General features: G+C 37.1%; 1 protein-coding gene across 2 annotated transcripts in view; it reads right to left on the minus strand.

Moving 5' to 3' along the window:
* Positions 1 to 3340: 3340 nt before the first annotated feature.
* The window catches only part of LOC108688878 (zinc finger protein castor homolog 1-like), a 97969-nt gene continuing 78766 nt past the window's right edge, over positions 3341 to 22543 (minus strand). For both annotated transcript variants that reach the window (XM_018195407.1, XM_018195406.1), the window contains 5 exons: positions 9051 to 9626; positions 6928 to 8559; positions 6503 to 6601; positions 5458 to 6373; positions 3341 to 5265 (listed from right to left, as the gene is read on the minus strand). In XM_018195407.1, coding sequence (XP_018050896.1) covers positions 4761 to 5265; positions 5458 to 6373; positions 6503 to 6601; positions 6928 to 8559; positions 9051 to 9626 — 3728 coding nt within the window. In that variant the 3' untranslated portion in view covers positions 3341 to 4760. The remainder of the gene's footprint in view (positions 5266 to 5457; positions 6374 to 6502; positions 6602 to 6927; positions 8560 to 9050; positions 9627 to 22543) is intronic.

The raw sequence follows: 22543 nt of genomic DNA on the forward strand, positions 1-22543 counted from the left end.
CAATCAAAATTCACCTCTCGCAATTACAAGCAGATAAATTTTGCTCATTCTCATTCAAATATTTCTATTGTTCTCTGTTCACTCTCTTTTATTTTTCTCACGCATTCCTAAATACTAAATAAATATTATACAGATTTGTCTATCGACCACATGCTGAATCTTCCATAGTCCCGCGCAAGTGTCTCTTGACTTAATATAGCAAAACAGTACTTCGATTTTTACAGCGTGGTTTTATGGCACTTGTTTAATGGCTGGACTCTAGCCTCTCCACGTTCCCGATGCGAACGATATCTTCTGAGAACGATACTTTTTTGTTTTCTTCTTTTGTTTCTAGGATTAATATCGCGTTACATCGCTGATACGATACACGATACCACAAGATCGACGAACTTTCCTCACGATTTTTAAATTGTCGCGTAAGGACGACGCACCGTCGACGTGGATAGGATCGATGACTATCGACTTGCTATGGAATGCTACTATTGTAATATTTTAAGAAAACTATTAGAACATTGAGATCCTCGATTCACTTCCGAAGGTTCGATCGATCGAAATGTAAATCGGTTCTCCTAGAATAATCGCGATCGATCTGTCTCACTTGGTTGTTTATGTGTTCAGTAGTGTGAAGTCAAAAATCGTAAGAATTAAATGTAACCTTTTAAATTTTAATATTTCGTGAACTTTACTCTTTGTATTGTTGCTTCGAAAAATTTAATACACTTTTTCATAATTATTGGGTTTTACGGATGAGACTTTCAATTAAATAAACAATTTTGTCATTATTTATCAAGATGTTGTTTGATATATAATTATCTTATAATTTTTTTTACCTCACAATTATTGTCGCTACGTAATTAATATTCTTCTGCAAATAAAAGTACTGTCAAAGATAAAATACGATTTCTTATTACAATGTTTTTGATATGTGATGTTTGATGAGATTCTTTTTACTTAAGAAATTATTTATATTTTTGCCGGGTTTTGGACTTTGACAATAACAACGCATATTTATAAAAACGGTATCTTCTTGTGATTTTAAATTTATAGTCGACCAATGTCTACTTACAATATTATAAATTGAAACAAATGTTGATTAATCTCTAATAAAAAAAATTTGTCGGTATCTTAATTGGAAGCAGACACATTCTGGTGACATTACAAAATGTAAATGTCTTCATGATATATTCAAGGACTAAACATTCGAAAGTATTTTTGCTGTTATAACATTGTATAAGAGAGATTATTTTTACTGAAAATATTAATTACAGTATACGCGCAAACAAATTTCACATCAACAAATTGTTGAGTGAAATGTTGAATACAATTCCAAGAAATTTTTGCAAAACACTCTAAAAAATCAAATTTTAATGTGAAAAATCAAGAAAGTTCTCGGCGATGATAAATTGTTGTATAACACATTAAATATTTTTTTCTTTTAAACAAATTATAGACATTTCATAAAAAAATGTAAAAACGTTAGAAAATGACCATTTAAATATCGGCAACTACATTCTGCGGCATTTTATCTAATTATAGTATCTTTAAGGCACTAATATCTTCCATTTACTATTAAATCTATGATCGTTTTTCGTTCAGTCAGTTAAAAATCGGAGAAAAATCTAACTTGGGAACATTTGATATGATCATCAAGATCGATAATTGTTTTAAGAAATTGTTATCTTTAGAATTAACTATCTTTCAGAATTAGAATTCAGTCTTTGTTTGATTTATCGATGTAAACGTAGTTAATTGTAATTATAGTAGTATAATCTGTTCCGAAATTCGATCATAGCTACAAATGAAATGTAAGTCTAACAGTGTGATCTGATTATCAATTAGGTTATGCTGCTATATTGAACAAATAGTTTCTTGCATATCCATTGTTCATTAAATTGCTAAGGCACTGTTCTACAAAAGTTCGGAAAAGGCACCTCAGCGTATCTCTCGCCGAGCAGTCGCAAATTTTTTGTGTATTATGTTTACTTATCCGCCGAGAAGTTATGTGTGTGTGTATTTCTTTTGGTTTTCATGTGAAAACATACGCGCTAAGCTCTCCGGATACTCTCCTTATCGTTCATCCGGTATTATTATCTCTTTCTGTGCAAACGGACTGTATCTTGTCGCGAAGAGATAAACTTAATTAATGTAAAAATTCATTCTGTCTCTTCTCTAGCCATACATAAATCTCCAAGAGACGTTCTAAAGACGTTCAGAATATGTTCTACATCTTAAGGATGTTCTTAAGACGTTTCTTGGATAAAGTTGTAAAGTTGTAAATAGTCACGTCTAAAAACAAGAACCCTGAGAAAGAAAATTGTTCATTTAACTAAATTAATTTAAGTCGTCTTAATTTTTTATAAAGAATGTATGCATTTAAGTTAAACATATATTTGACTTAAATACATACATTCTCCAACGAAAGAAATAAAGACAAATAAACAATTTTTTTCTCAGTGAAGGACAACGAAGATACTCTTAATACGATAAGAAGTATACGGCGAGATTATATACGCGAGAAAATAAATTATCGAATGAAAAATGGAATCGTATCAATGTTTGAGCGTGCTTTAGGAATAGAAGAAGCGAGAAATCTGTTCCTCTTGAACGATTCATATCAATTACAATACATATATTCCATACACACATATATTAAACAGCTTTGCATTATGTCGATCAGCGACTGTTTTTTTAAAACATACTTGAATATATTTTTTCTTTCTTTTATCTTCTTTGTCCATATAATAATTTTCCACATATAACTTCTATCTCTTCAAACTCTTAATTATCGTTCTCTAACTTGATCGTTCAACGATCATCACATTTCTTTATTCTTTCATTTTTGTGTCTCAACTCGCAGTCTTTCTAATTAACATTCAATTTATCAATACTGGTTGTAATATTCATCGCGTACCCTCCAGAACTACTCCTTTTTATTTCGCCTAAAGATAAAAATAATCAAAAAAACCTAAAAATTTTAAAATAAACAAAAAACTTAGTTTTTTTTTATTTAAAAATATATTTTTTAAAAATATTTAATGCTATCTTTAGCTTAAAATTCAATTTTCCAAAAAATTTCTGTATCAAGATAGCTATAAATTAAAATGTAGTACCATGACTAAAGTGGCGGTGGCAATGGACACACTTAAAGTTAATAATATTTAAATATTTAAAGTTATAAAAAGTAATAGAGATATAAAATTCATTTTTGATATCCATCGTTAAAACTTTACACATATTATTTCAGTATTAATAACATCGAAATAATACAAATAAAGCGTTTTAACGATGTATATAAAAATGAATTTTATATTTCTTGTGTAGGATTTTAATAAAAACAGTATTTTTATGATAAAAATCTTCTTTAATTGATTTTTTCTTTGAAGATTAAACCCATTCTTTCTCTAATTTCGCCTTTATATTTATTGAGTTATAATCGATCATTGTCATTGCACAATCAAACTCTATTACATGAATTAATTAAATAAATAATTTGTCATTACTAATCGAAAGACGCATACAAAGCAACTGTTCTGAAAATTTTTACAACAAATATAAAAGACAATCAGAGAGATAAAGAGCACTCAATATTGTAACTATTATTGAATCTTCTCGTTATCGAATGCGCAACAGGAACGCTAATATTGCCGACATAACGCAACAGGCATTTTTTAATTTTACAGTCTAGACGATAGGAAAATGATATCTTTCTCTCACTTCTTCAGTACCAAAGCGAAAGATATGACAATCGCATTAATCCCTACTATCTCGCAATGCATACAGAGTATCAATTGTCGCGTCGCCGACTTGCCACTTCGTATTACTATTTTTCTTTATTCTTTACGGACAATGCATTAAACTATTCTATTACCTAGATTGTCGTAAGGACTTCACGCGGAGGGTACACAGAATGATACTAACAAAGGGAAAAATGTACAAGGTACCTTTTTTCTCCTATTAAATATTATAGTTTGTCTTTTTTTCATGCTAAAGCTATATTATAGACTTGTCTTCGTATTATTGTCTTAGTGCTACGCCAGATCCTCGCATTCCTCGTTCCCGGTTCTCAAGATTCATAGTCCGGAAGAATTATATTTTAAGATTCGACATAGATCTCGTAATTCTTGATTGAATTTATCCCATATCAAAGTTCTTGTTTATACGTGGAAGCGTTTACTAGAGTCTGTAAAGATTGCTCGATGCATATGTTTCTCCGATTCTTCGTCGCCGGTTTACCTCAATATTTAGATTCTATATACAAAAACAAAAAACAAAAAAAGACCGAATCGCCTTAACGTATTTTCTCGACGTAGCCACAGATACCAAACGTATCTTGACGAAACGATTCAAAGCTCTCAACCTAATAGTACTCGTTCTGAAGATAAACGTTATTGACTAGCCCCCTACAGGTTGCCACTAATCATCCATATTACCAGGAACGTTGCTCGATCGTGAACAATCGAGGTATTCAAGTTTTTTTTTTTTTCGGGGAATGTCTATAGGGACTAGGAATTTGTCTTTTAAAGGGCGTCTTTCGAAATTTCGCGGACGACCGTTTTAGACTTTCTTTTACGCGGGACAATTATCGACGGTGGGCATCGAGTTGCGACAAAGTCGTTGACTAGTCCCCTACTGGTTTCGCTCGATTTTCCACCTAGTCGGGAGAAGAATAGGCAACGCCATTCTCTAGGGAATGTCTACAGGGATCAAAGTAATGCTTTATTCGGGCGTCCTGTAACGCGCAGAAATTCTACGGGAGATCGTTAGGTGTCCATGTGTCGGTATTTGTGCGCCGACATTTGCGCCAGACCCAATACTGCATATTGACACTGCAAACAATGATAATGCGTCTGTTTGCCAGAGTGTTGACACTGCACAGCTCCACACGGTTGACTGGGCGTAAACTTTTGGAAACCTGCCGCTGCGATACTGTCCAGCTTGGCATGTTGCCGCCGATGAGCGACTACCTTATTCGTGTCAGTACAGACGAAGTCACACTTCAAACAGTGAAAATGTGACGCCTTGTTTTGCATCGATCCGAGGGATGATGTATACGCGCATTGAGCCCTGCCACATGGTACGTTAGCCCGATACTGCTGGAAATCACCTCCCATCAAGGTATCTAGCCGTTCATGCCTTGCGGTATGTTGCACAAATCGAGTTTTGTCGCAGAACGAATAGCCACAATCTTGACGCATACAGTGAAAGTGAGTTTGATGTTCTCTGTAGCCGCAATGAGGATACCTGCAATCCTCGTTGAATCTGAATCTGTAACAGCAATAAAATAAAATTTTCAACCAATCATTAACAAAACAATAGCTATGTTCAACAGAATATTTATTTTACAACTGTTGGAAGTTTTTTTTACTAAGATAGAACTACTCCTGTAGATCTAAAAGTATCTAAAAGTATATCCAATCAGAAAACATAAAGAGAACTTCTAATAGCAATTACACCAACCTGACATATCCTTCTGGTACAGGTTCATCCTTCAGCATACGCATTGAATGATGAAGTCTTTGCTTCTTGGCTTCCGGCGAATTAGCGTCTGGCGGTGAGAGAGATCGTTTATTCAAATTAAGATTAGCTGCTAGTGAAGCTAGAGGATTTTCGTCTCTCGCAGGTGGGAGAAAATTGGTCGGTGGTAATCCGGGTGCAAACATCAGTCCAGGTCCGCCGGCATACATTCCACCATGCTGAAGAAACGGCGGTAAGGCCTGATTCATCAGGGCGATCTGTTGATTCATCGCGGCCATCACAGCGGGGCTCGGAAAGTGAAAGCCGTGACTGAGATCGAGTTCGAAACTTGTCGGTATCGAAGGCTGTTGCATATTGCTAGGTTGAATTGGTGGTTGCGCCAATTGACCATTTTCGTGATTATCTATCGCAGTATTATTGCCTTCGTCCCTACATACAATTTCGGACGGTTCCCGCTTAACGTTCGGGACATTTTGCACACCGATATCGATACTACATCTCGGTTTTTCCAACTTAATGTCTTTCGATTGAGATTGTTGGTTAAGAGTCTGCTGCATCTGCCGTTGCATTTGGTTCTGAAAATTCTGAATGTTCTGAGCCATTTGAGCATTCGGCGACATAAAGTCGTGTTTCTGCGACAGTTGCGTGATGTAATCATGCTGCAGTTGATTAGGCGACGGGCTAACCATGTCGTGTTGCTGCTGGCTGAGAATGGCACCGGTCGAATGCTTCGCTATATGCGCAACCAAGCGATCTAATTCGGAGAAAGCCTGATTACACGCGTTGCAGTGATAATGATTCTTGCGTTTCAGCTTGCAGAACGGCCTGCTACAGCTTTGCTCCGGTCCATACAAGGTGTGCGGCGAGGTAGTGCTCATAGATGATATAACCGGCGATTCTGCAATGTCAAAGATTTCTCTGAGCTTGGATCGTGCGCAAACACTATAGACGTAAGTAAGAGAACTAATTTACTAATACAGAAACACTCTCAAAAGCACAAAACTTGGTCGAAAAGAGACAGACGAACCTTGGTGCACGGAAGTTCGCATGGATAGCACGACGCCCGGAAGTGCGGGTTCGCTCGGCGGTCCGCTGACCGGATAATAGGTGCCAGCCGCCCTCACCACTAGCAACAATCAACCAAACAACCAACACTTCAAATATACAGCCCGCTATGAATACAACCACCGTGTATATAGTATATATACATGAGAAAACAAATACTCTCATGAGACAAAACAACGGAAGAATAGCAAAGAGTATCCTACTTCAATGACAAACGCAAAATGTGACATATAAACTGATGTGCGACTACGTGCAAGAAAAGCATGCATATGTACTTGAGTGAAAGAAAGTATCTGATGTTTCTTAAAAAAAAAAAAGATTATTGTTGAATGAAACTTGCCCAAATATTATGGTGCATTGATCAGTACGCTCTTTTCTCATACTTACCGGTAGTCTTGCCATTATCAGGACTCGCAAGTTCGGATTCCTTGTCCTCGATTATCGACCTGCTCTCCTGATCAGCTGCCGTTAGACTCTCGTCAAGCTTCTCGATTAATTCGGCTGGATTCTTCACCTGGATTCTTGGTTTCGTCTCCTGAACCAATGATTGAAGCTGTGTTTGACATTCTTGATTGTTCGATTCTTGACCACAAGATTCGACGTGACCGGAGGAGTGTTGCTTCTCGTGCAATGCCATTGTTGAATATCTAACGAACGAGTACCCGCAATTCGGTCTAGTACAATGGAAATGCCGATTAACGCGATTACTGTGACAGCCAGTCAGTCGACAGTCGACCATCTTGTCATAGAAGGCAAAGCCTGGCGGTATGTCGACATTGTCGTGAAAATCTTTACTATGCATGAGCAGTTGGTCTGGTCGATCGGTGGAAAAATGACATCGTAACTGGGAACAATGATGATGCCTAGTTGATCTAAGCACACAAGCCGTGTCCGGACATCCTTCTGAATTGTACGTAGCGAATCCATCGGGCTCGCCCAAACTGTTCGAGGGCGACACGCTGCCTTCTCGATCATCCATTAGCATATTAGATGTTAAATTAGGAGTTTGCGGTTTGGGGAGCTTAAAACTTGTGAAGATCGCCTGCGGCGAATCGTGAGTGTGTGTTGCGGGGTCGCCGCCTGACCAGATTTCTATCACGCGATTTTTAGGAGGTCTACCGCGCTTTCGCCTGAACATCGCGTCGATGTTTGTCAGGTGGGTCAATGTGACATCGGAGGAAAGAGCATGCGAAGAACAAGAGAGATTTAATTGTCGACTGTACTCGTGAATCTTGTAATGCTGCAATCTACGAAATGGCTTGTCAGTGGAAAGTATCACTTCTCGGCAGTTCTCCCAATTGCAATGATAATGCTTCTCTTTGTCTGCGTACGGACAATTATCATCGCAGCCGCCCTCTTCAAAGAAAGCGTCCGTTATACGTTCCTGCGTCTCATGTTCCTTCAGATGTTCTCTAACTTCCCGGGGATCCTTCAAGGTCGCTCCACAGCGGTCTAATCCGCAATGATGGTGCTCTCTGCCGGTGTTACAGACGCAATCCGAGGTGGCCGGTATCAGATAGGCCAATTCGGCGGCGGTGAGTTGTTGAAATTGTTGCTGCTGCTCGAGATTAACGGAACTTCCGCTGGCCGTAATGGTGGTCGGAGCAGTGAGATCCATAGCGAGGTCGCTAGCACTTTGAAAAGAATCTTCCAAAGAATAGTACGATGGAGAACCTCTACCTTCGTTCGAGCTCTCACCGTTCAAACTTAAAGATAAACTTTGAGCGCTTAATTCGTCCGGCGCCCATGACCCAGGTGGACGAATACCACCTACTGTAGTGACCGGCTTGTACTTCCGATAAGCAAGTTCTGTATCGTGACGATCATGTTTTCGCTTGTGTGAAAAAAGCTGACCGGATGAATGCAAAACGTAGCTACAGTGCGGTCGTATACAATGAATGTGATTGCAAACCCGGGAGAATCGGCATTGATCGAAAGGGCAGGCTTCCGATTTCATAAATTTCTTGAAACCGTCGCGCGCTAATTGCTCGTCCTTGATGTGATAAGATTTGTGCTTGTCTGAAAAAAAAAAATAAAAGAAATCTTGTAGATCAAATCACGAAAATTTGAAACAACAATATTAGATGTCTTCTAATCAGAGATTGATCCCTTTTGATTAATTCTGGTAATTCGCATTAGTACAACCAGATGGCACATATCTTTTCTTATTTGCAGGATTTTGTCAGAACATGAATGACTGTTATGATCAGTTTCTGAGTCTCTCTTAGAGAGTGATATTCTCTATAGAGAATATAACAAGATATGTTAAATACAAAATTTATCAACGTAATTGTTTTTCAGTATATGAATTAAATCTGTAACATTTGACATGCTATAGAGAATATAACAAGATATGTTAAATACAAAATTTATCAACGTAATTGTTTTTTAGTATATGAATTAAATCTGTAACATTTGACATGCTATATAAGTTTTCAATAAAGGGATTTGATTGACGATAGCACGCGATCTAGAACATGGGCGATCATTAATCACGCAAGCATTCTTACCCATATCGGCTTTATTTTTGAATGTGAACCGACATCCTGGTCGACGACAGTGAAAGTGCGTGGTACGTTGCCCAACAAACGGACAATGGTCAGTCGCGCAACTTTCGGTGGCCCGAAATCGCTGGAAACCCTCTTGTATGATGGCAGAGTCTTTGCGATGATAATTTGCGTGCATTTGCACGTCCGATGTCGATATGTACACTTTGTCGCAATTCTCGTGAATGCAGTGATAGTGGGTCTGCTTTCTATTGTGCGGACAAGACCGGCCAGGGTGTTTTTCCGAGCAATCGTCCGTCGGCGAATATCTCATGAATCCGTGCTGCAAAGACTCGTCTCTCTTCTTATGCCACTTGAAATGCCTGATCATCTCTTCTTTCTTCACAAATACTCTTCCGCTACAATCCAGACAATGAAAGTGCTCCCTACAACCCAGTTCCTTGCAATACGTACTGCCGCATTCTTGACTGGATGCATATCTTCTCACATATCGGGAATAATCGATGATTGGTTGGGACACTGTCTTGGAACCACTCATCAGAGAATCCGCCACCGGAGACATACTCTGCCTGAGCAAGGCTGCGACAAATGAGGGAGGATCTAATTTATTAAATTAAAATGACTGATACGTCGACGTACGAAAAATATATCAGGTGCGGGAAAAAGTTCGTGGCATTTTTCCCGTTAGATGGCATTAAAAAAATGCCACGAACTTTTCCCCATACCTAATATTATAAAAATTAAATCAAATAAACCCCCATGGCGTTTATCACTTACGTATGTTTATATGCGTATGTTAATCTCGTATGTTGATTTTCATTTAATAAACCAAATAAACAAGAATATCTCGATAATAATTGTCCATCATTTCTATTTAATTGTCATTTCTATTTAATTAAAAGTAAGTTTAATTTCAAAGTTGTTATTTGAGTGCAACGTGTTTTAGTGTTCGTGACGATTTTCACCTCGAAATGAATTTTTGCAATTTTTGCTTCAAAATCAAACAATCAACTACTAGTCATACGACGGCGTTTTGAAAAATGGTTCCTTCACTATGACAATGTGCCTGCCCACTCAGCCTTGTTAATTCGCAAGTTTTGTGCCAAAAATCAGACTATCCTCCCCCAACCTCCTCAGACCTTGTTCTCTGCGACTTTTTCTTGTTCCCAACATTAAAATCAGTTCCTAAAAATTCACTAAAATACGTTTTGCACTCAAATAGCAATAATTTTGAAACTAAATGAGATGTAAATAATTAAAAAAACTCAGTTACTCGGAAGATTATAACAATTGTAGTGCTGCAAACTGCACGTCGCTAGGACGCTCCGTTGCCGAGTAATTAAAAAAGTCCGCTTATTTTTTTATCAGATCTCGTATATATATTACATCAACATAGCTTTATTTAACGCAAAGTGATACAATATCCAAATATTAGGTGTAGTAAAAAGAAATCCATTATTTTTCCATTCAATTTCATGCAAAAATAATGGATTTCTTTTTACTACACCTAATATTTGCGAAGTACTATAAATATAAAAATTGTATCAAATTTCAAAATTGAATGCTAGAGATTTGCGTTTTCATTTTAGTTTTCCGTGAGAAAATCTTATTTATTAAATTAAATCAACTATTAAGTACGAAAAAATATAATATTTCAGAAATAATATTTCAGAATATTAAATCAAATAAACAATAATATCTCAATAGAAAGATTCTTCATTTTTATTTAAAGTGAATATTACGTTAATATATTTTCGATATAGCACAAAATGTGCTATAATAATATAACAAAATAATATAACAAACTATTAAATACGAAAAAATATTTCAGAATATTAAATCAAATAAACAATAATATCTCAATAGAAAGATTCTTCACTTTTATTTAAAGTGAATATTACATTAATATATTTTCGATATAGCACAAAATGTGCTATAGTAATATAATAAAATATTTGTAAAATATTAAAAATCCAAAAGTTACATCAAAATTTTCAAAGCTCAAAATCTCAATAGATCACATACTGTCCTAGAAATCTACACGAGTTCTTTTCGAATTTCCATGCGATAGTCAAATAGGTATTCGGTCGATACTAGCTGTAGGTCGCTGGTATATATTTCTTTACAGGCAACCATCTTATTTTACCGACCGTGTATTCTTGAGCGATACTATCATTCTGGATAATACGATTCGCGTTCACATCGCCAGAGGAGTCGCGCATACCAGAATGACTTCTGATACACATACCGCGAGTTATGAGCACGTTCGTCGACCTATGGCGCTCTCCCGCGCGACCGAAAACTGGTTGTTCGATGGACGCGCGTATGGATATGCCACGAAATAAAAGAGAGAGGGCAAAAAAAAAGAGAGCGCGGGAGAGGAAAGAATGGTCGAAAAAAAAACTATCGGGCCGATCGCAATACGCATATGCAAAAAGCGCGGCGTGGCCGCGGGCAAAGCGAGAGGCGCGTAAGCATTTACTGGCGCGCGCGTTCATAGCTCTTCTAAAAGACTTGAAACGGCCGCGACACGCAAGAAAATATTGAGCGCAAGACGCAATTCGGTTGACCAATCCTCGCTCGCGATAATTATCTCCCGAGGTAATGCGCACACGAGAGATGGAAATAAACTGTTTGCGCACACTATGCCATTCTCTCCCTTTTTTTTTTTACTTAAACGAATAATTCCACAGTTAAAGCACTCTCAAGCGGCCACATTTGCATTTCTTGCCAGAATGTATTTAAATTTTATTATTCGGGCATGTCGAATATTGTGAACAACAAACCTCTTCTACAAACGTTCATTTGTGCCGTTTGGTGGGTATTAGATTGATACATTATATACTGAAGATATTTAAATCTACAAAATTGAGACGTGCGACATATAAAATGATTTTCATAAAAAGTTAATCTTTCGAAAAAAATATATAAAATATAGTAAAAATAAAAATAAAAATAAAAATAAAAGTGCTTCTCAAATAAAAAAATTAAAAAATGAAATCCAAATGGTATTATTTTTCATTTTTTAAAAATAAAACCTAAGTATTACTACAACAGTAGCAATGTTGCTGCAAGCTTCTATGTCATAGTGTTATTACAATATTAGAGGAATATTAGAGTTGCTGAAACATTTCTGGAATAATCTGTGCCATGCAGGATATATATATTCGTATTCTTATTAAAGGATTTCCTATTCTATTATAATTTAATATAATTCGATATTAGCTTCAATTCTTTCAATTCTTTTCAATTCTATTATAATTCGATAATAGCTTCAATTTTTTTAAAAATACTGAGCAGCATGAGATGAGTGACATATGAAAAGATAATTGTATATAATAGTTAGATCATGTCAACGAATTAAAAACAAAAGTGTTGCGACTGCTTTTCTTTGATTTATCGAACGCCACGGAGTCGATCACAGAACGATAACAAATCATATGTCATATTGCCCGAAACCGAAGTGTCCTCCGGGCCTCGAGTGTCCTAATCCCACCAACATCTATCACACGCGTTATCCAGTGCACCCTACCAGGACGAGGCTGATTCTCAGAAATTCCTACTTGCTGACTGCAAGGCTGCGCGCGCGTTTGAATGCCCGCGTGTTCAGGAACGAGTTTAAAAATTGTCGAATATTTCTCGTGGCTCTCTCGCGGGGACTCCCCGCTCTTCGTGGTATATGTGCCCGTCAGAAACGGAGGGAACGCGCGTACATTGACTGCCCGTGCGTTTCTGCAAGAGCGTATCTCGGTATAAAAAGAGAAAGAATTTAGTCTTCAGAAGGAAAGAAAAAGAAAGAGAAAGAAAGAGGGACTAAGAAAGGAAAAAAAGAGAGAAAAAGAGAAAGAGAGACGAGTGTTACGAGAAGGAAAAAAGTGTAGCGGGAGAACATTATTCTCCCGCGTTATAATAAGAAATATACATCTTTGGATGAAAGCAGCAAGTATTTTGCTTCACATTACTTCTTCGCGAATCCAAAAGTTCTACTGGCACTCACGTGGATCAGATCGCTCTTCAGCGAAGTCGAGTAACTCCGGCCGATTTAATAATAAGCGCCGGTGTCACCGGATATGCTTCCAGTTACGCGCCGTTGCGTAACATTCGGTTACGGCGATTAACTTATCCTTTGGCTGGATAATTACGCAATGCAGCGTATCTTGATGTCACATATCTTGTATAGCTGCTCATTAAAGACACCTTTGGCTTTCACGTTGCGGGAAACTATTGTTTGTACAAATTTATAATCCGCGCTGGTTGCCGACCAGTATGTTGTTTACCGGGTCGAAGCTTCAAGTATGTAATCGAGGAGTGCTTTTCTCAAGCCAAGGCCTAACATACAATAAGGCATTATCGTATCAATTAAGGATAAACATTAAATAGTCAGAGTTCTCGGAGAATATAACATGCACATTGCATGATTTCGATTAACTTCTCTATATCCAAGAATGTCAAATATTTCGATGGCTTATTATGCAAACCGGGAAGCGTGCCAAAATCGTGATGGTATGTAAGTGAAACACACCGCGGCCTTGAAATGCTTTAAGGAGAAAAAACCCGATCGATTTGCAGTCTCGGTGCAGAATGATGTTATCGTTCAAATTAAAATGCTTGAGAATTACTGAGAAGAAAAAAATATTTCGTATTCCATCATATTATTTTCTTCATTAATATTCAATTAATTTTATTTTACTCATTGTCAGTTAAATGAAATAAATTTAATTAATTAGAATTATATTAAAATTAATTCATTTGAATAGCGAGAGACAATAATACTCTTTGAGTCACAAGTTCAAGATTTTAGACTTTAGAAAATTAAAAAATTAAATTTCATAAAAGCTCATCTTACATCTATTATTGTATTGGAGAAAAAAAAGCAAGATGATCTGATGCTCCTCTTTAACGAGAAGGAAGATACCACCCACGCGGAATCACGCCGTTACTGATGGCACCAAATGGAGAATATGCACGACGTGACGGGGCTTAAAGAGCAAATCTTAAAAAATATGTGAAACCCCCAGGACGACACGTAGCCGGAGTTCCCTTCCTCCTCGCATCCAGCGGCTTTGAGCTCAAACCCTTTTATATGTAGTTCTTAAAGCTGCTCAGAGAGCGGGGAATCGGGAGCTCGATCCCGAAACCGTAGAGAGATGGAAACGGAACGGTTGTCCGAGAGGTGCGGCGTAGAGGGAGTTTAAAATTTTCAAAAAGGCCCGAACCTGAAAGACCCCGTATTTCAGGGTCGTTTTCCTTTTTTATCATTAATCCGTAGGCCGAGCGAATAACCCTTTATACGAGGTACACATCGAAAACGGTTGCTGCCTTCATCGCGCGTTCACGTGTATCATTCTCTCTCGCTCTTTCGCTTTGCGCACTTACACGTGTGCTTACATACACGTTTATAGGCGCGCATAGAGGGGTTAACGCAACCTACGAAAATGCGTGTTTGGATAATACGTGGAGTGCCCGCTGCGCTCGCCGATTCGTCGTCTTAGCCTCGGTGACCCCCATTGAATGCTTTTTCTTCTCGAGAGGTTCTAAATACCGGTGAAAAAAAAAGAAATACATGAACAGGCACGAGGTACGGACGTGCCCTTATTCGTTGCTTTTTCCTCAACCCCTGGTTAAGTCTGCAACCCTTCCTCAATGGTACTCGTCGCGACATTGTTTCCGGAAAAATGGCTTCGCGAATGGTACCACCGACCAGATGCGACTTAATAACCCAGAATCAACGCTGGAATACTTCATATCGATTTGCAGCACTCCTGCCGTATAGCGAGCAAACAAAGGCTAATTTTCTTATCTTTATTTTGTTTCCAATGATGGCTGCTACAAGATACTATGAATGACATAATGAAATACATATTTGACGAAATTACAATCAATAGACTGTAATTCGAGAGAGACATTTTGCATTAAAAATTTATAATACATATCGTATCTTTAATATAATCTGAACATATCTGAATATATCTAAATACAATTCGATAATAAGTAACTAAATGTGTCAATAGCGATCGTATTAATAAAAGTCTTGTATTAATAAAAGTCAATCGACGACTCTAGTGACTGATAGATTTCCAGCGTCTGTTTGAATAGCAAGCTCAGAGTATGTCGGCGCCAACATCACTCATACAAAGAGAGAATATGAGGAAAGAGTAGATATAAGGAGAACCGAGAGGAGAGAAACGGAGAAAGTGAGCGGAATGGGAAAGAAAGAGACAGCAACCGACACTAAACTATTCTAAGATCCGCAAGAGTGTCGCAAACTTATTGTCTTTCAGCAAATGTGGCGGCGTTATTTCTGTCAAAATTACGTTATGGTTCCTATTGCCTTGTCCTGTTTGCTTAGCACCTTCTTTCTTTCTATTGTATATAACTTGTTTTTTCTTATCTCTTGCTTCTTGATCCATCCAGCTCATTTATCCTTCAGCTATACGTTTCTTTTTTTCTTCCTCTTCTTTTGCTGCACGCTGCGTTTCTCGAAGCAATAATCATCGGATTCCAGAATGAACGTTATTATGCAGATGATAAAGATGATGAATGCACACTATAATTTCATCCCAAAGAAGAGATCTGTTTGCCATTTTTTTATCAAGCGAATGTCAAGAAAACTATTCATTTGTAAATCTAGTGTAAGTAATAAAACCTAGCACTTAAAATCTAGAAAATTTCCTTCTTTCCTTGAACGATAAGAAAAGAACGATTTTGCAAAAATATCTAAAAATTCAGCTACAGCTTTTCAGTTATGAAAATAATTTTATTAAATAATCAAAATAATTACGTAGAGCGCTTAAACAGGTGGCTAGAATATTAAAACTGCCATTAATGTTGCAGTTCTACATAATTATTTTGATATTCAACAAAATTATTTTCAGATCTATACCTAGCTAAACTTTTTGATATTTCAGTAAAATCATTCTTTCCATAGTCTGATACGAGCATAAAAATTACAAAGTTCTAAGTGGTCTCTTAGCTTCTGATACAATAAAACTTAATTCAAAGTTTTTGAAATAATTGGCATCACAAAGAGATTGTCGTCACCCATTTAGCACCTTGGCGTGACATCGCCGCATTTCTTCTGAAGGTTCACCTTATCCTCGACGCAACTGTCCGTCGTAGACCGTAGAATCATTCGGGACAAGAATAAACGTCGTTATGGCTGTTCTCCCATTCGTGGCGAACGAGTTCATTATAATTAGTCCGCCTTCTTTACTCGGGGGAGGTAGTGCGAGGTGACTGGAAAAGGGAAAGAAGGAAGCTCGGCGCTGGTTCTACATTGCTCTATGTTATAGCTTCGTCCGAGACTTCTATATTTGTACAGAATAATCTTCATAGATGCTTATTGAACGCAATTGATTTCAGTGTTGCATCGTTTCATAACATCACTTTCCTGCGAGCAAACAACTCATCTTCGTAGAGAGATATCGTCTAATCTCACTTTTAAATTTTACGAGCATAAGAATTATCAAATAAATCATTGGAATTGTTTAAGGATGAGAAAATTATTATAATAGATTAATTATAATAGAATATTATAATAGAATAATGTCACGTTTTGAGAAGAAATAAAAAAAATAATAAATTATAACAAATTTTACTCAAGAAAAGTAAGATTGTTAAAATCTTCTAAAAATTAATATAGCTGTGCATAAGCTTTCAGACATCTGATAACAGATTTTTAATAATTCAAGAATATTCGATTTCTCACTATACTCCTATTGTTTCCACGTGGCTGCGCATATGCCTAATGTACCTTCTTTCATCCAATCAACCCACCAGTTAGCTTATGTAATTCAACGTAACGGCTTTAAGAAATGGGTACACGTGTCGTGACTTTCCTGTTGGAGAGCCGAGCGTTAAACAGATGTTTGCAGATGCGTGAGCGTCAACGTGATGATACCGCCTTGAGATTTGCAGCATACAAGTGACAATTTTACGATTGGCGCCACGATCATTCCTCTCATGACAATAGCATTATTTCAAGGAAATCAAGAAGACAGTACTAAAAAGATCGGACTTATCTGTTTGAATTCTTATATCAAAAAACAATATCTCAAATTAAAACATGCAGCTTCAATTCTATTTTCTTTCGTTTTTGCTCGAGGGTGCGTTTGTTAATATCGTGGCACCGGTATCGCTTTACTCATAGTAAGTGAACAGAGGGGTTTACCAATCTCTCTTTAATCCGGCTTGCCCTCGTCCCGCCGGACGCTGTCGCGTATAGATTTTTTCGGGGCAGTATTACATGCGTACTACTTAATACACCCTCTTACTCTCCTTCTCCCCCTCTCCTTGACCCCTTCATGCAACCCCTTCTTTTTTAGAATACTGCAAACCCTCTGCACCCTTACTTATGACGGGCGTGTTAAATTTAACGAGGGGACGCGTTGCTGTGCCAGATATTCGGATACAATTTTTGAACCGAACGTACAAATCAATTTTCTTTGTCAATACAAAATAATTCCGCATTCTTTTCTAAATATCAAATTTTTAGAAATAAAATTGTTAGAAATAAATTTCATGGAGTCCGTTATGTAGAATCACCTTCGTTGAGTTGTACCACAGAAAACATTTCCGGCAGCATTTTTTATTTATTCTTTGCCATTCCATGATTTTCATTATCATCAGAAAATTAAAAAAAACCTACTTTCTCATTTTCTGTATATAAATAGATTCTATAATGCGTCTTATTTTCAATGTAACGCAAACTATCTTTCGGATCTTTCGTCATATATCAATCTTTGCAGTCTAAAAAAGCGATAGAACTTTTTTTAATTATCCAATGCACATGTGATAAAATATTCTGATATGATCGCACGTATATTCCAAGAGCCTATGATGAGTAGATAACATGATACTTTCGTCTTGATGTCGAAAACAAAGATGCGATCCGAGTGAAATGTACTCGGCACTTTTAATACCCTTCTTCCAATTTTCACATCTAGCCCTCGGTTTTGCACTAAACGCACCCTTACTTACGTAGGACGCGCAAAGTTTTTACGAGGGGAAATACCGTGTGTAATATTAGCGCGCGCAATCTACCCCCTCGCACGCACACAATTTCTCCTTCCATTGGCCCCTAAAAAATAAACAGAAGCGAACCCTTTCTACAAATTCAAATAGCCGGAAGGGGAAACCATCGTGTCAGCTTGTTCCTCGCGATCCTCTTTCCTGCTTTTCTTTGTTCGACTTTCGAAAACTTTTCGGTGAGCACGACAAAACGCAGCTCGCCACGGATCGGCGATTCACTGTCAAAACAAGAAATTCGATTCCCGTGATAGAGAGAGAAAGAGTCTCCCTCACTCTCGATAGATCTTCATTCAGTAAATTTTCCGTCGCGGGGTGACAATGAAGAAATAAAGAGATTCGAATGGGGAAATCTGTCGATGATGAAAGTCGTTATGAAACATTGGAAAGATTATCTCTTGGTGATTGAATAAGGTCAAAGGGAAGTGATTTGTCGCAGATATCAACAATTGTAAAAACGTCAATATCAATTGAATTATGAGATATATCATAGAAGTAAATTACTTGATGAAAGTTAATTTTAGAATTAATTCTAGAATGTTATCGATACGTAAATTTTACATGAAGTCGTTGAGCGACTAAACTATACCTTCAGTAGTTATTAAGAACTAGGAAGTCCAATCTGCTATGTTAAAAGCTAAGACAAGCGGACAAGCGGTGATAAACTTTTAAAAATTCTGCTCGTTATATATGTATTGTATATCAATTTTGATAGATTTCCTGGTAGTCCAGTATTATAACAGAGCGTAATAAAAGTCATTTCAATTTTTAAGCAGTTTATACCATTATGTACTTATTTAAGTGCCAGAAGGATGCACATATAAAATGAACTACATATGTCATATCATTTTTTTGAATGTAAATTTTAGAATTTTGAGATTACAATCAAATTTAGTGATTCCGAAAAACAGATAAATCTTCCACAAGTTATTTCATTAGAAAGCTCCGGTTCACAAATGGTCAATATTAAAAATGTAACTAATATTTATCAACAATTTTAATTGTAATTGTAAACAACTATCTTGCCGTTCACACATTGATATTTTATTTATGGTTGTCCGATTAATGAAGTTCACATCAACTGCTAATGACCAATGTAATACTATGCTTTCCGCCTGCTGGTCATGTAATCTTCTAATACTGCGCTGCGTAAGATTAGCGTTAATCGTTTCGTGTTAGCTTTCTAGAGAATTAAGTCCTTTCACTCGTTCGATTTTGCTGATCTGGCCGGCGGTTAGTAAAACGACTGCGACTGTGTCCATCTGTCTTCATCTGTTTTGAATTTGAAGTAGCGGCATGCGTGATAAACAAGAGTTGTATTACGCGATGCCAACAGCGTCCGATCTAAGATGGCAAGAGTCAGTATCTCCGCGTTAATAACGGCAGGCCAATAAACAATTTCATTTCCGCGAGGAAAATTATGATCGCGGACGCGCGCGCAATGAGCTCTTGGCTTCATATTTCTCGCAGGGTGGTTTTTTGTTTCTCCGCCATGTTGCCTGAGAAAAGCGCGCTCGAGCCACGACTCAGTGCGGCCGGCTCGTTAACGGAAATTTACGACAAACTGGCACAACGAGCTTGTTCTATGCGCATCATACAGACTCACACGTGTACCGGGAAGGTATCCTTGATGCGCAAGCGCGCGCCCGCGCGCTGATTTTTCTCTTATTCGCGCCGGTACGATGCATTCCGAAGTTTTACAAAGTACCACACAGCTCCCGTGATTTACGAGATCGCGTATCCAATAACTTTGAATATTCTTGGGGCGCGGTTATATGACTATTAGCTTAACAAGGCAGTTAGACGAGTGCGTAACAAGCGCGAGCTATTTAAGCGCACCACTATTTTTCATCGACGCCTGAGACTCAGGAATAATATGAGATTTTTTCTTGCTTTTCTTTCTTATCTTTCATGTAGTAAAAGAATATATTTATATTTGTAGAATATATTTAACACCAGTTCTTGTTACAATTTTTGCATTTAAAAATTTTTAACTTTATTCAAGTGTTAATTTGATATAATGTGATTGTGTTATTTGTGAATATTTTATGTTAAATTAATATTCAACATTTCTTAAATTATTTTTTAAAATAAAACAATTAATTTGAGTAAATAATCAAATAATAAAAACAGTGTTATATCTTTGTGTTAATTTTTTTACATAATATTTATGTTATTTCCTTATTTATCTTATATTATTAGGTGTACAACTTTGCTTTCGCCGTTTTCCTATAGATGGCTTTAGCGGTAAGTGGTGGTCGAAATAAATAGATCATAGACGTCATATAATAAACTTGGGCATCTGTCAACATAACCCCATAGAAACATTAGTCGATTTGTGTCTGCATCATAAAGTTATTCTCGATTGAAAATGTCAGTTTACGAGCCAAATTCTCGTCATTTGCGGGAGGTTTTAATTTTTTGCTTCAATATGAAATCTGCGGCTGAGGCTCATCGAATGCTCTCAGATACTTATGGTGAGGCCGCTATTAGTAAAGAACATGTCGTGAGTGGTTTCAACGCTTCAAGAACGGTGATTTTGACGTCGAAGACCGGCATAGCGATGAAAGAGAGAAGGTTTTCAAAGATGCAGAATTGGAGGTATTACTTGAACAAGACTCGTGTCAAAATCAAGAAGAATTGGCACGATCATTGTGACTCAACAAGCCATTTCAAAACGCCTCAAAGCCATGGGAATGATTCAGAAGCAAGGAAATTGGGTGCCGTACGAATTGAAGCCGAGAGATGTTGAACGGCGTTTGTTTGCTTGTGAACAGCTGTTTGAAAGGCAAAGACGGAAGGGATTTCTGCATCGCATTGTGACTGGGGACGAAAAATGGGTTCATTACGATAATCCCAAGCGCAGAAAATCATGGGGAGTTTCCGGCCATGCTTCCACGTCGACGGCCAAACCGAATATTCACGGCTCCAAGGTCATGCTCCGTATTTGGTGGGACCAGTTCGGCGTAGTGTATTATGAACTGTTAAAACTGAAATAATCACAGGCGATCGGTATCGAACGCAATTGATGCGTTTGAGCCGAGCATTGAAAGACAAACGGCCGCAATACAACGAGAGACACGATAAAGTGATTTTGCAGCATGACAATGCTCGACCCCATGTTGCGAAAGTGGTCAAGATATACTTGGAAACGTTGAAATGGGAAGTCCTACCCCACCCGCCGTATTCTCCAGACGTTGCTCCCTCTGACTATCACTTGTTTCGATCAATGGCACACGGCCTGGCTGACCAGCACTTCCGGTCTTATGAAGAAGTAAAAAATGGATTGATTCGTGGATAGCCTCAAAAGATGACCAGTTTTTTCGACGCGGGATTCGTACGTTACCCGAAAGATGAGAGAAATGGGAGAAAGTAGTGGCCAGCGATGGACAATACTTTGAATCATAAATGTATAATCAATTTTTTACAATAAAGCCTCGAATTTCGGAAAAAAAACGGCGGAAGCAAAATTGTACACCTAAATTAATACAATAGATGAATTGTTCAAAATTTATTAAATTTAACACAAATTTTCTAATTGAGAAATGCAAAACAACGTCCAAATATAAATTTAGTACTTTTATAAATTTTATTTAAAACTTACATCATTTAACGTAAACGAACATTTAAAGATATCCTGCAATAATTACAAAAATGTCTGTTTTTCTAAAAATTATTATTAATATTATTGTTTTTATTTATAATTATCTCTTTAGGGTTTTTAATAATCGTTTTCTTTTTTAAAAGTTCTTGCGCCAAAGTGATCTTTGATTACGTTTTGAGCAACGATTCGTCAATTGGCTATTTTTCAACACTAGCATTGGCAGCCCGCACGATTTCGAAAGACCGAGGGTCGTCCACAGCGGGGTAATTAAATTTAGAATATTTTTTAAATTTCTCCGATTCCACTCGCATGATTTGGCACGCATCGCCTATCGTCTCTCCGCCTCGTTGTGCGGACAGGCAAAGAAAGAGATGCAAAGAGCGAAAGAGAAAAACAGGCAAGAACATTTTTCAGCGATCTTCTCGCATTAGAAAATTTACAGGGCCGTATTGACAAACTATCAACATATCATTTAGAAAATATTCATTAACGAAAGCAAAACTGAACATATTCAAATATATTAATAATCCAAAACTGACAATGTAACAATGAATCCAATATTAACTTTTGTCAGTATATTATAAAACATTAGATACATTCATTTTTTATTATAATATTATATTTCACTGTACTCTCATCATCAGAGAAAAACATGGAGTGCTTTTCAGTAAGAGACATAGATGACTCACAATCAGTATAACATAATGAATTGTTATATCCTTGTTGTTAATGTTAAACAAAGATGATGTCACGATTACTTGATTAAATTGTGTTTTTTGCTGCAAAAAAAAACAATACTGATAGCAATTATACATGTATAGTAACAACTATACAATTTTATATTATTTATATATAAAAATTTACA

This window comes from Atta colombica, unplaced genomic scaffold (genome assembly GCF_001594045.1).
Source record: "Atta colombica isolate Treedump-2 unplaced genomic scaffold, Acol1.0 scaffold245, whole genome shotgun sequence".
Lineage (NCBI taxonomy): Eukaryota > Metazoa > Arthropoda > Insecta > Hymenoptera > Formicidae > Atta > Atta colombica.